The sequence below is a fragment of the Pteropus alecto genome, unplaced genomic scaffold (genome assembly GCF_000325575.1).
Source record: "Pteropus alecto unplaced genomic scaffold, ASM32557v1 scaffold20, whole genome shotgun sequence".
Taxonomy (NCBI): domain Eukaryota; kingdom Metazoa; phylum Chordata; class Mammalia; order Chiroptera; family Pteropodidae; genus Pteropus; species Pteropus alecto.
The window spans coordinates 24,046,583-24,061,825 of record NW_006436298.1 but is presented as its reverse complement, the minus strand read 5'-3'; the positions used below and the strand labels follow the sequence as shown (position 1 = coordinate 24,061,825).

General features: G+C 33.0%; 1 protein-coding gene across 3 annotated transcripts in view; it reads right to left on the bottom strand.

Annotated features, from left to right (window-relative positions):
* Positions 1–15,243, bottom strand: part of SLF1 (SMC5-SMC6 complex localization factor 1) — a 64,221-nt gene that overhangs the window by 45,567 nt on the left and 3,411 nt on the right. For all 3 annotated transcript variants that reach the window (XM_006913221.3, XM_025047662.1, XM_015590472.2), the window contains exons 2-4: positions 10,536–10,649; positions 10,290–10,365; positions 7,249–7,489 (exon numbers count right to left, since the gene is read on the bottom strand). In XM_006913221.3, the coding sequence (XP_006913283.1) occupies positions 7,249–7,489; positions 10,290–10,365; positions 10,536–10,649 (431 nt within the window). The remainder of the gene's footprint in view (positions 1–7,248; positions 7,490–10,289; positions 10,366–10,535; positions 10,650–15,243) is intronic.

Here is a 15,243-nt window from a genome sequence, read left to right as displayed (position 1 = left end):
TACACACACACACCTTGCTGCTAAAGTGTATACCTGAAACTTACTGGATTTTGTTAATGTCACCATAATAAAATTAATTTAAAAAGAAAAGAGAAAAAAAGAAAAAGAAAACTCAAACCAAGCTCAACAACCAATGAGATTAACTTGGCAACCCATACTAGCTGACTTACAAAAGAGGTAGGCCCATTTTTGGATATAAATGATATTCACCTCAGCCTCTACTGTTCTCCCATATGTGACTGTCTATGCATATAATAAAAAAATACAGGCATATACAAAAAGAAAAATACACAAACCATTGTCAAGAGATAATGAAATAAATAGCACAGATTGATGATGACCCAGATGTTGAAATGATCAGAAAGTGACTTTAAAATAGCTGTGAATGACATGTTAAAAGATATAAAGAAAAGGTGAACAATCCGCTTTAAGAGATGGAGAATTCGGCACAGTACAGTGGAAATGTAGAAATAAGAGATATTATATCAAAGAAGTTCTTTGACAGGCTTATCAACATACTGTGCATAACTGAGGAATGAATCATTATACTTGATGATAGGCCAAATGATATTATCCAAAATATTACAAAAATGAAAAAAGGTGAAAAAAGAAAAATCGAACAAAGCATGCAAAAACTGTGGACAGAATCACATGATCTAATGTATGGGGATGGAACTCCAAAAGAAAAAAGAATAGAATAAATATTTAAAAGATAACAGCTGAAAGATAGAGAAGAAACTTAGGTGTCCATCAACAGATGAATGATTACCTGCATGTGTGCACGCACGCACACACCCCAATGGAATATTACATAGCAATAGAAAAGAATAAAATCTTGCCATTTGCAACAGCATGGATGGATCCAGAGGGTACTTTGATAAGTGAAATAAGTGGCAGAAAAAGAAAATATATGGTTCGCTTATATGTGGAATTAAAAAAAAAACAAAAAACAAAACAACAAAAACTGACTCAAAAACAGAGAAAAGGGAGTTACCAGAAGGCAGGTGGTACAGAGATGGGTGAAAAGGGGCAGGGGAACATAGTCAATAATATTGTGAAAAGTTTGCACAGTGACAGGTGATTACTATAATTAATGGGGTGATCACATTGTAAGGCATAAAAATGTTGAATCACTATATTGTACATGTGAAACTAATATAACCAATATAGTATTGTATACCAACTATACTTGAATAAAAAAACTTAATAGAAGATAATGATTAAGAATTTTCCATAATTAATAAGAACAAAAAACCTCACACGTTCAAGAAGCTCAGAGAACCCCAACCAATAACATAAACATAGATTATAAACAAATAACGGGGCTTCTAGTCAAGATGGCAGAGTAGGTAAATGCTGTACTTGACTCCTCTCAAAAACATATCAAAATTACAACTAAACTACAGAATAACCATCATTGGGAGTCACCTGATGTCCTAACAGGGGACACACAATAGAGGCCACTTCAAGACTGGTAAGAGAGAGGGAGACGCGAAACAGGCTACTCTCACATCTGTATTTGGCGGGTGAGAATTGGGAGAAATATCTCGGCTGCGGAGGCTCCCGAGGAAAAGCGAGGGGTCACAGCTCAAGAACAGGCTCTCCAGCCCAGTGTTCCAGTGCCAAAAGTCCATACAACTTATGGCTGTGAAAACCAGCAGAGATTATGAAGTCCCAGACATTCCTTGTAGAGAGCCCACACACAAACTTAAGCACTAAGGGACTCACTTGCTCTGAGCTCCAGAGTTGAGGCAGCAGCTTCAAGGGTGCCAGGGACATATGGGGAGGAAATGAATTGTCCAGCTTCAGGGTGAGGGCTGGAGGGGCAGCTTTCTCTCATACAGAAGTACTGGTGGAATCCATTATTTCTTTGTTGAGTCCTCTCCCTTCCAGGAGTGCATACGAAGGGAGCCACTATATCTGAGTCTCCAACAGCTTGGCTAACACTGGTCACCCTACCCTGGTGATTCCCTGAGACTTCACTCAACTTACAGGTCCACTAGCTGCATCCAATGTCTTTTCCATGTCTTGGCTCATGCTATGGACTTCCTAAAATCTCTCAAAGGCTGACAAAACCCAAACAAGCAGCATCTGGCCTTGGCATGCCCCATACTTCTTGCTGAACAGCCCCGAGGTCCATCACTAGCAGTGCCAGCCTTGGTTTATGGCTTAGCCTCTCAAGGCACCTCGAAACCCAGTGCAGTGGCGGCCATCTGCAGGTTTCTTGGTGGTTCATACCAGGTGGCCCCAGGCTGGGCGAAGTCTGTTGGCCTGTGGCTGGGCCCCTCCCAGGAGGCCCCAGGGCAGGGAAGCCTGGTGGCCAACTTCTGACTGAGCCAGAGCACCACTTGGGGCCGCACCTGAGGATGACACATCCAAGAGGCAGACAGGGCAGGCACCAGAGCCCTGCTAAAGTGAATCCTGCATTGTAGGGTCAGCCCCTGCACAACAGCTTCTCCACTGTACTCACTAGCCAGTCCTCACAACTAATCATCCTGTGGGTCAATCCCTCCCACTGATGTGCAAACGGCAACCAAGGCTCAACTACAACAGGAGGGCACACACAACCCATACAAAGGACACACCTGGAGCACCTGGCTCAGGTGACTAGGAAGATTGTGTCACTAGGCCCCTCAGGACACCAATTATATAAGGTGTAATTCTGTAATTCTCCCATTCTGCTAACACTGGGAGACATAGCAGCTTTATTTAACACATAGAAACAAACAGGGAAGTAGCCAAAATGAGAAGACAAACACATCTGAAATGAAAGAACAGAACAAAGTTACAGAAAAAAACAAATAAAATGGAAACAAGCAATCTACCTGATGTAGAGTTCAAAACACTGGTTATAAGGATGTTCAGTGAATTAAGGGAAGAGTGGATGAACTCAGTGAGAACTTAAACGAAGAGATAAAAAGCATAAAAATAAAGACAGAAAACAAAAAAGAACCAGTCTGAAATGAAGACTACATTAGAGGGATTCAGCAGATTAGATGAAGCAGAGGATCAAATTAGCGATTTAGAAGATAATATAGCAGAAGACACCAAATCATAACAGCAGCAAGAAAAAAATGAATCCAAAAATGAGGACAGTTTAAGGGGCCTCTGTGACATTAAGCATACCAACAGTCGCATCATAGGATACCAGAAGACTGTCAGCTGATTTCTTAACAGAAACTTTGCAGGCCAGAAGGGATTGGCACTAAATATTCAAAGTGATGAAAAGCAAGGATCTACAACCAAGATTATTCTACTCAACGAAGCTATCATTTAGAATCTAAGGACAGATAAGGAGCTTCCCAGACAAGAAAAAGCTAAAGGAGTTCATCACCACCAAACCACTATTACCAGAAATGTTAAAGGGATTTAAGAAGAAAAAATAAAAATGAAAAATATCAATAACAAAATGGAAAAATCTACATATCTATCAACAATTACTTTAAATGTAAATGGATTAAATGCTCCAATCAAAAGACATAGGGTGGCTGAATGGATAAGAAAATAAGACCCTAACATATGTTGCCTACAAGAGATTCACTTAAGATCGAAAGATACACACAGACTGAAAGTAAAGGGATGAAAAAAAGATGTTGCAAGAAAATGGAAACAACCAGAAAAAAGCTGAGGTAGTAATACTCATACCAGACAAAACAGACTTTAAAACTTTAAAAAGCTGAGGTAGTAATACTCATATCAGACAAAATGACTTTAAAACGAAGGCTATCACAAGAGACAAAAGAAAGACCCAGTAATCCTACAATGGGTATTTATACGAAGAAACCCAAAACACGAGTTCAAAGGGATATGTGCACCCATACATTCAATGTAGCATTATTTACAAGAGCCAAGATATGAAGGCAAACTGTGTGTCCATCAATGGGTGGACAGATAAAGAAGAGGTGGTATATATACAATGGAATATTACTCAGCCATAAAAGGAAATGAAATCTTGTCAGCTGCAATAACATGTGTGGGCCTAGAAAGTATTGTGCTGCTTGAAGTCAGTCAGACGGAGAAAGACAAATGTCATATATGGAATCTAGAGAACAGGATAAACAAAAAACAGAAACAATCGCACAGATACAGAGAGCATTTTGATGGTTGTCAGATTATGGGATGGGAAATAGGTAAAGAGGAAAGGGGATTAAGAGGTACAAACTGGTAGTTACAGAATAGTTATGGGTATGTAGAGTATAGCATGGGGAATATATACAGTTAATAGTATTGTAATAACTGTGTATGGTGTCAGATGGGTACTTTATTTATTGGGGTGATCGCATCATAAGTTATAGAAGTGTCTATATGTGTTGTATGCCTGAAACTAATATAATATTGTATATCAATTATAATTGAAAAAAAAAAACCTATAAAAAAGTAAAAAAAAAAAAAATTTTTTAACTGAATGAGCTATCACCTCATACCTGTCAGAATGGTTATCATCAATAAATCAAAAACAAGTGTTAGCAAGGACGTGGAGAAAAGGGAATCCTTGTGCACTATTGGTCGGACAGCAAATTGGTGCAGCAACTATAGTTTTTCAAGATATTAAAAATAGAACTACCTTATGACCTAGCAATTCCACTTCTGGGTACTTATTTGAAGAAATCCGAAACACTAATTTGAAAAAATATATGTACCCCTATTTTGTGTAGCACTATTTACTATAGCCAAGATTTGAAAGCAACCTAAATGCCCATCAATAGACATCTGGATAAAGAAGATGTGGAACATATATACAATGGAATATTACTCAGCCATATAAAATGAAATCTTACCATTTGTGACAACACTGATGGGCCTAAAGGGTATTATGCTAACTGAAATAAGTCAAAGATAAATACCATATGACCACACTTATAGGTGGAATCTAAAAAAACAAAATAAATTAAAAACAAACAGACTCATTGATACAGAGAACTGAAAATTACCAGATGAGAGATGGGTACAGGGGTAGGTGAAAAGATGAAAGAATTAAGAAGTACAAATTGGTGGTTACAAAATAGTCGCAGAGTTATAAAGTACAGCATAGAGAATATAGTCAATAATATGGTAATAAACACATATAGTGCCAGGTGGGTACTAGACTTATCAGTGGGATCACTTCATAAATTATAAAAATGTTTAACCACTATATTGTACACCTGAAACTATATGAAATATTACTGAATGTCAACTATAATTGAAAAATAAAAAAATAATAAACAATAAAAAAATAAACAATAAAAAAATACACATCTGGACACAATCAAACTGCTAAAAAATGAAAGGTTATATAGCTTTTTAAATTCCAATGTCCAATTATTCATCACTAGCATATAAAAACACAATTTTTACAAAGTGACTTGTTATCCTGTGATCTTGCTCGATTCACTAATTAGTTAAATAGCGTTTTTTCATAAACTATTCAGTATATGACCAGGGCTTTCAGAAATAAAAACAATCATTAAATTTTTTCTTTCCAATTCTATGCCTCTTATTTTTTTTGTCTTATTGCACCGGCTAATTCCTCTAGTAAAATGCTGAATAGAAATGGACAGAGTAATCATCCTTGTCTTGTTCCCAATTATGGAGGGGAAAAAAACATGATATTAACTTTACATTTTGTCATAGTCATTTATCAGGTTGAGGTCACAAAGATTCTTAACAATTTTTTCAAAGAGAATCAACAATTATTAAAAATGGATAATACAGTATGATGAAGTAGAGTTTATCTCAAGACTACAAGTTGGTTTAACATATAAGAATTGATCAGAATAATTTACCATATTAACAGAAAATAGAGAAAAGCAAATTATTTCAACAGATGCAGATAAAACTTTCAGAGCAATCCATTTATAATAGCATCCCAAAACATTAAGTATTTAAGATTAAATTTAACAAAATATGTGCAAGATTTATATAATAAAAGTATAAAACATTAAGGACAAATTAAAGATTTAGAGGGATAGTCAGTCTGTTGATAGGACAACTCAATACTGTTAAGATCGCAGTTCTCCCCAACTTGACCTATAGCTTTAATACAGTCCCAGTTAAAATCCCCATATGCTTTTCTGTAGAAATTGACCAGCTAATTCTAAAATGTATGTGGAAATATACAATTTGAAACAATTTGAAAAAGACAAAGCTGAAGGATTCATACTACCTGACTTCAAGATTCACTATAAAGCTACAATAATTAAAACTGTGTTGTCAGTCTCGATAGATATCCTTGAAACAGAATAAGAAGTCCATGAACAAATATGGTCAAATGATTTTCAAAAAATAGTGCCAAGTAACTACAAAGAAATTGGAACTCTCATATATTGTTAGTGGGTAAGTAAAAAGGTACAACAGCAGATTTATTCATATTAGAAAGAAAAACAGAAAAAAATGCATATCAATGAGTAAATAAATAACATTGTGATATATCTATACCCTGGAATACTACTAAGCAATGAAAAAGAAATAAACTGCTGATACACACAAGGTAGCTGAATGTCAAAAATCAAAGGAGTATATACAGTATAATCCCATTTATATGAACCTCTAAGGCAACATAACAAATCTAAGCTACAGTGACAATCATTGGTTGTCTAGTATTGGTACAATAGTAAATGTACAAAGACACAGGGGAACATTGTAAAATAATGTAAATCTTACAGATCTCGATTGTAGTAGGGATAACATGAGTGTATAAATTTGTCCAAACTCATCAAAATGTATACTTAAAATGCATGCATTTTACTGTTTATAAATTACAATTCAGTAAAGGTGACTGAAAAACCCTGTACCTCTCCCCGCAAAAAGTAATGGCAATCTTAGAATAAGTTTACTCAGTAAGAAGCCTTTTAAAAATATAAAAGATAAAAAAATGAAATCATGACAAATATATAAACCATGAAGACTACACTATATAAACCCAGAAAAAAATCTTTGTGATAATGTAATATTTCACCTGCAACAATCTAAAAGTGCTTTAAAACTAAAAAAAATAAAAATATTGTTTTGCTCAACTTGGCCAAAAGAAATATCATGGAAAGTAAAATAAAGACCACAAGAATAATTTAAATCAACAATATAAAATATATTTTGTTCCATTAGACACATACAAATTAAATGTGTGATTGGCTTAATTAGGAGTTAAGAGTAAACCACCATGGGTCATTTGAACTAAACTAATAATTGCAAAGAAATACAAAAAAGTACTCAAGCAAAGCAAAATTGTTCTCTCATTAACTGCTTTCACTTTTATAAGACCTATCTTACCTTACAAGAGAATCACTTCGTTTATCAGCTCTAACAAGGAGGACAACTTTCCATCTGTGGAAGGCTCCTGGAGCACCAGTGCGTTTCAGTTCTTCACGCCATCTTTTAGGTGCAGATTGCATTTGAGGTGAATAATGGGAATCTTTTTCAATTTTATATCCCCATTCATAAGTTGTTTCATCAAGCCATCTGCCACTTTTGGCACTATGAATTATGTAGTCCTTAGTTAGTACCCACTTTCCTAAAAAGCAAATAAACTATCAGTCACAAAAAAAAAATTTGGTTCTGAAAAGTGGTAAACAGTAAAGACCAAATATCAAATAAAATTTAACCTTTCTCAAAACTGAAGAAGACAAATAAATAGAAGGATATAGTATACTCATGCATAGGAAGAATTAACATCGTTAAAATGTTCATATTACCCAAAGCAATCTATAGATTCGATGCAATCCTTATCAAAATACCAATGGCATTTTTTCACAGAACTAGATCAAATAATCCTGAAATTTATATTGAATCACAAAAGACCCTGAATAGCCAAAGAAATCTTAAGGAGAACAAAACTGAGGTATCACACTACCTGATATCAAACTATACTACAGGCTTAGAGTAATCAAAACAGCATGGTACTGGCATACAAACAGACACATAGATCAATGGAACAGAATAGAGAGCCCAGAAAGAAACCTATGCCTAAATGGTCAATTAATCTATGACAAAGGAGGCAAGAATATACATTGAAATAAAAAGTCTCTTCGATAGATGGCACTGGGAAAACTGGAGAGATATATGCAAAAAAAATGAAATTAGGCCACTTTCTTATACTATGTATAAAAATATACTCAAAATGGATTAAAGACTTAAATGTAAGACCTGAAACCATAACTCCTAGAAGATAGACAAAAAAGTCTGATATTGGTCTTAAAAATTTTTTCAGCAAAAGCAAAAATAAACAAATGGGACTATATCAAACTAAAAAGGTTTTGCACTGCAAAGGAACTATCAACAAAATGAAAACAACCTACTAAATGAGAAGATAGTTGCAAACAACATATCTGATAAGGAGTTAATATCCAAAAAATATAAGGCACTCATACAACATCAAATAATCCAGCTAATAAATAGGCAGAGGACCTGAACGGACATTTCTCCAAAGAAGACATACAGATAGATAACAGATCCATTAAAGATGCTCAATATCACTAATCGGCAGAGAAATGCAAATGAAAACTACAATGAGATTATCATCTCACACCTGTCAGAATGGCTATCATCAATAAATAAAAAAACAAGTGTTGTCGAGGACATGGAGAAAAGGCAACCCTCATGCATTGCTAGTGGGACTGTAAGTTGGTGCAGCCACTATGGAAAACAATGTGGAAGTTCCTCAAAAAATTAAAAATAGAACTACCATATGATCCAGCAATTCTAACTCTGGGTATTTATCCAAAAAAAATCCAAAACACTAATTCAAAAAGACATATGCACCCCTATGTTTGATGCAAAGTTATTTACAATAGCCAAGAAGCCATGGAAGCAACCTATCGACAGACGAATGAATAAAGAAAATGTGATACGTATAGACAATGAAATATTACACAGCCATAAAAAAGGAATGAATCTTGCCATTTGTAACATTGTGGGTGTACCTACAGGGTATTATGCTAAGTGAAATAAGTCAGAGAAAGACAACTACCATATGAGTTCACTTATATGTGCAATCTAACAAATAAAATAAGGGGGGTTGGAGGGATGGGCAACAAAGGTGAAAGGGACTGAGAAGTACAAAGTGGCAGTTATAAAACAATGCGGAGATGTAACAAATGCAGAATAGGGAATATAGTAAATAATATTGTAATAACTATGTATGGTGCCTGATGGGTACTAGATTTATTGGGGTGACCACTTCATCAGATGTATAAATGCCTAATCGCTATGTTATATACTTGAAAATAATAACTATTGTATGTCAACTATAATTGAAAAATTAATCTTTCTCAACATGAAACTCAAACTACATTATAAACATTATCTTTGAACTATGCTGTGTTTTCTCCAATCTTTTGATAGTGAGAGGCCTATATCACTAAACATTGTATATAATCTTTCCTATGATTCTAATTATTAGTAGATAAAATATTCATGTAAGGCTTAGTAAAATGTAGTATTACTTAAATTATAATTACTATTGCTAGTCACTATTTTGGGTTAGATTTATATTCTTACTCATGTTAAAAACTTTTTCAATAACGCTACATCATTGTTATACTTTCTAAAACAAATTTATTGAATTAGAGAAGTTTTCATGACATTTAAAAACTTTCTGTAGTTTCGTTATCAATGATCTTTTTAAACAGCAAGGACGGTGTATGTTTTCAATCATGTTTTCAATAATGAATCCAAGTGTTTTTCTTGTAAATTACTCTAAAAAATGCTAAGTTCACCTCAGTTAAATATAATTTGTTTTTCAAGTAGAGGACTAATGATATACTAGATCAATCATAGTACAGAAAACTATAAAAGGAATATCAATTGTGACAAAGGGAGACAGGAGGATATAAAGTAGTAATTTGGGTTTATGAAGTTTAAAATCTTAGGGGAAAAAAATAGGATGATCATTGATTGACAGCATGGAGGGGAGGGGAAGGAGCAGAAAGAGGATAAAAATGTTAACTATTTCCAATGATAGATCAAAGGAAAGAAACTTGACTGACAACACCTGAGCTTCAATAGCTTCTTTTTGGCATTTTGTTCCAAATCTTTTCATTAAAATATTTTCTTATATGAAGCACTTACACGAAAATATTTGAAGTAAATATCTCTGCCTATTTAATACATTTCTCATGTGTTACAAAGTTTTACTTGGAAAAATAAGGCACAAAGTATTATATCAAATATAAGCATTTTCAGAAAAATATCAGGAAAAAAACACCTTTACGGTTGATATACATATAAACATACTATCTTACCCGGCACTAAGGTACTTTATCTTTAACATGAAGATATTTTTTTCAAAGGTAGAGGGAAGGCAGTTACCTTACCTGCTGCACAAGCTGCTAAAAATTTTTCACTCTTACATAGGCGTTCAGCTATAAGGTGTGTACAATTTTTGTATTTCTAGAAGGAAAAATCCACATAAAAATGTTACTAAGGTAAGATAGCCTTTATAACACATTCTTTTTTCCTTATAATTGCAAGAGAGCATGTTATCATTTTTAGGACAGTATTTCAATTCTAGTTATTTTTCTGTATCTTCGACATTTTAATAATTAAGTTTCTATACTCACCTCACTCTTAATAAAAGTGCAATCTAGTTTTAAAAGCAATTTGCCTAGAGCTTCCTTTTCTTCCATCTTAAATCCTGTCATCTGGATGATATGCTTTGGGGCACCACCTTCCATCTAACATACATAGACATAAAGAAGATAACATTAGATTATTCACAGGGTCGACATTATTATTTTTCTTATTTATGAGTGCTAAAAATAAAAACTGAAACCATTAAACATACATTGAACTAAACATGTAAGATTAATTATAAATGTCAGTATTAAAATCCCTTATGTACAATAGAAATTAGTTTTAAAAGTTATCTTCTCAAAATGTGACCTTATATAAAGTGAATCTTTTTTTTCTGGTTTGAACACATAAAGTTTGCATTACTTTCCACTAAAATACACTGATGAATGAATATAATTCTTCAGAAAAGGACAGATACTTACATAAATGTTAGAGTAATAATATTAGCTTCATCTTACAAGTACTGATTTTGCTAAGATCTTCTGAAATAAGTATACTTGTGGACAACAAAAATCAGATTTTATATTGCTTTTAAAGTCTATGACAGATATTGAAGACTATGTATGTCACTGGAGAAACTCATGCTGCCAAAGCATTTATACCAAATTATTTAGTAGATACATATAATGAACCTGGACACTATTCCCAATCTACATTCCTTAACTCTGCTATATATATAATATATATATATATATGTTAATTTCATCACCTAAAGTAGACTGAAAAAAAAATCGTGGCTTTCAAATTTCTTTTGATAGGGACCTTAATCCATATTTAAATGTAGTTCACAAAACAAGTGGTAATTGAGGTGGCACATTTATTAAGCAAGAAAGGAAAGTCTCACAGTATTTCCAATTAGAATACAATTTTTTTTGTTTACATGAAGTTAAAACTTTAGAAATAGATAGTATCTTGGAGGAAATGTAGTTCTTCATTATGGGTGAGGAAAGTAGGGACTAGAAAATCAGGGTAATTTTCTATTTCTCCTACAATTTTATCACCACAGCTCTGGATTGTATTTAACTAATGTCATAGGCAGAGCAATAGCATTCGGTTTCTTTCAAGATAATTAAAAGTAAACCTCAAAAATTATAACTGAACCCAGGACTAGAAACAGACAAGTGGTGAAGTAAAAAAATATTCTTTATAGAGATTCTATTTTCAGACTAAATATATATTTATATTAACTATATATGAACCACATCTATGTATTTATATAAAGGTGGCGAGTGCTTTTAGAGTAAAATTTGAAAGAATTTCTAACTATAAACAATTAAAACATTACTAAGGGTTAAAGTGAACCTTCATTTCCCTTGCTTAAAGTTTCTAAGAGGAAAACCTTTAGTTAGGGTAATACTTCAGGTTTTTCTCTAACCTTCATCATTCTTTGGCTTTGGGAGGAGAAGCTACTTGAGAGAACTAACTGGATATGCTTTGCTCAGTATATCTGCATATTTGCTTTCTGACATGGCCTAAGGAACTGCCAGTAGTAGCCTGCACTGACTGCCTGACCGGGTAAAACACTTAGAGGTTATGTACTAAGAAGCACACTGGAGTTGCACATCAAAGCCACCTCCTTCGAAATAATTTTTATTCAGTAAAAAAGCTGATATTTTGACCTCAATGTGTTTGACTTTTATTTATCTCTACTGGTTCCAAAGGAGGAAAAGGAATGTAATGTATTAACCCTCCAATATTCTAAAATTCAACATAGAGAATATAAAGTGTCTTTAAGGATAAGACTTTTCAACAAAACAAAAAGATTTTTAAAGTTACAAGGATCTGGTCAGTACAAAATTATAAAGTGTACATAGTAGAGCTTGGTGTCTTCTGAAATAGTCATATATATAAAATACTATCACCAGTAAATAAAAGTAGCTTCTTGTGTAAGGGACTCTTTATTATATTAATCATCTAATTTTTTTAACCATAACATAGTCCTTGAGTGATAATACCCATTAATATAGACTGGTAATATATAAAAACTTTACGAAGACTATGCTCTGTTTCTAGAGATAATAATGATCTTAGTCTGGTGCAGAATACATATTAACACATATAATAAAGCCACATGTGGGTTATAAGGCATATGACCATAACTATGGAGAAATGCAGCTTTCATTAATGCTAGGGATTTAAATAGATCATTTATGCAAATCTCCTTTAGAAAATGATAGGTCCTTTCAGAAATACTAGACAAGAAAATCATCTTGGTATTCTAGTGGAAAAGAGTATTTTCATATTTTCGTCTTTCAAGTATTCTTGAAAGTCACTTTTACCTACTACTTGAATTTTATTTATGTATTTAAGAGTTTCAAAAGCTATTTAGTAGTCTATTTCAAGAAATGTGGCCAATAAAGGGCTTTAGCTTTAAAAACCTAAAATCTTACCTATCCGGCTACTCTAAATTACTGATATAGAGAAACTAGTGTTAAATAATCAGAATATACAGAAAGCAATGAGAAAAATCACTGTAATGACACCACTCAAAAAATTTTAAAGACCATCCTTTAAATTCTACTCTTCTGCTTCCTGAGAATTAAATATGCTTATACAGAACTGTAAGAAAAAAATCTATCATACTATGTTCCTTTTTTAGGTCAATAATAGCTACTTTACAATTTGAATGTTTATCCTTAAAGGATGACGTTTTAACATATTTTGGTTCAATGCATAAATTAAGTGATTTGGACTTTAATTAGAGTCAGTATATAATACAAAGTTTTCACCTTAAATTATATTGTTTTTATAATGGAATAAAAATACCCACTTTGTATATTTAACAGCATTTTCTGTCAGAGTCCACAGTAAAATAAAAAGAGAACTAACTGTGCTTAAAAGTAGAAATCAACAAAGACTTTATGAAGCAATTTCTTTTCTTTGAATAACAATTAAACATAAAACTGAAATTAAGCAAAGAGGAAAGGGAAGAAATACAGGTGAAAAAACAGGACATCCTGATTCAAACAATACACAAATATGAATATTAAAAACAAATCAGAATGCACAATATTTACTCAGTCTACAGAAAAACTAGACTATTTGATAAACTTTCACAGAATTTTGAATCCCAGTGATGACACACAATAAGCAGCACAGATTTTTAAAGAACAAATTCCATTATCCTAATCTAATGGCTTCCTATAATAAAATGATCTTGAAGCCACAGTATTTACATTTAGCGATACCTTTTAATACTTCATATCACAAATAGCCTAGATTGCAGATATAAATCATTAAAGTTCCATGGGAAAACTGATATTTATATACAGGGGAATAGACATAGACATACAGATATGTGGATACGTTTATTTGTATTGATAAAATTAGTGGTTTAATGGTTCTTCCTATGACCCTGCAGGATTAAGGAAATAATAACCTGATATGTCAATGAACTCAAAGAGAGCACTATACAAAACTGGTATAATACCTACTGATGACTGAAAAATTCAAAGTCCTTAAAAGTAGGGTCAAGTTTTGTGTAGGTGATAGGTTCTAGGGTATAAATGATCAAGAGCTAACTGCTAGAAGTCTTCCAACACAAGTAAATATACTGCAGTGCAATTATACCAGTGGTATTTCTAGTGAAATTATAGATTTTTCTACAACTTTTAGGTGGTGGTCCTTCAAACATTCACACAGAAGATACTACCCTAACACAACAAAAGGGGGAAAAAAACAAAAAGAACATTTATTTAACAGTTAAATGTTTTTATTTACTGTCAAAAAAATAAAAATTATATACTAGATTCTTAGTTACAAGAAAATGCTTTTGCAGTAATTTTTAAATTTTCTGTATTAATTTTTTGAAAATCTAGTTACTTACCTTGAACCATATAATACAATTAAGGAGATAATGACTGTGAAGAGAGCTGGCATTTATGCAGAGCAAGCAACTGGTTCTGTGGTGTGCACTTTCCCAAAATATCTCCCACATGGGCCAATCCCTGATGCCTGAAATTCCTTTGCAGTTGGTGCCAGTTTGAAATGCAAATAAACCTATAGCACTCATCATAATTAAGAATATTCTGCACTAGCTTTTTAGGTCCTATGAATTCTTTATAACGACTCTTAACTATAACATACTTAAGGAAAGTGATACATAACCAGAAAATGTTGAAAAGAGAACTAAGAAAAAAGTAGAGGCAGGAATATAAATACAAAGGTATGGTTCAGGAGTGTGGGGTGAAAGAGCAGGGTTATAACAGCTGGGTTAAAGAGGAAGATGCGGGAACCGAGAGGGGCTTAAAGGGATGTTTAAAGAGGACTGTGTAGGAAAAGAAGAAGAAACCTTTCCCATTCTATATTACAGTTTCTTTTATGACCAGCCATATGGTATTTTAGAACTTTAAAAATATAATGCATCTTATAAGTTACATGCTTTAACTAAGGGATTTCTTAAAAAGTTCAATTTATCTATTGGCATTTAAGAACTAAAAGCTTCCCCCAAAATAACTCTTACTCATTTGCCTTTTAATTAACACATGATTATAGAAAATTTGAAAAATACTACAAAATATATAGAAAAATTAAAATCACATCTAATTCCTTCACCCTGTCATAACACTGTTAACATTTAGGGACAGGGGAAAGGGTTTGACTTGAAGGTTTTTTGTATGAAAATAGATCACAAAATTTAGATATTATATAGTTCTGTATATTAATTTTTATATAAAATTATATTATAATTCTTCC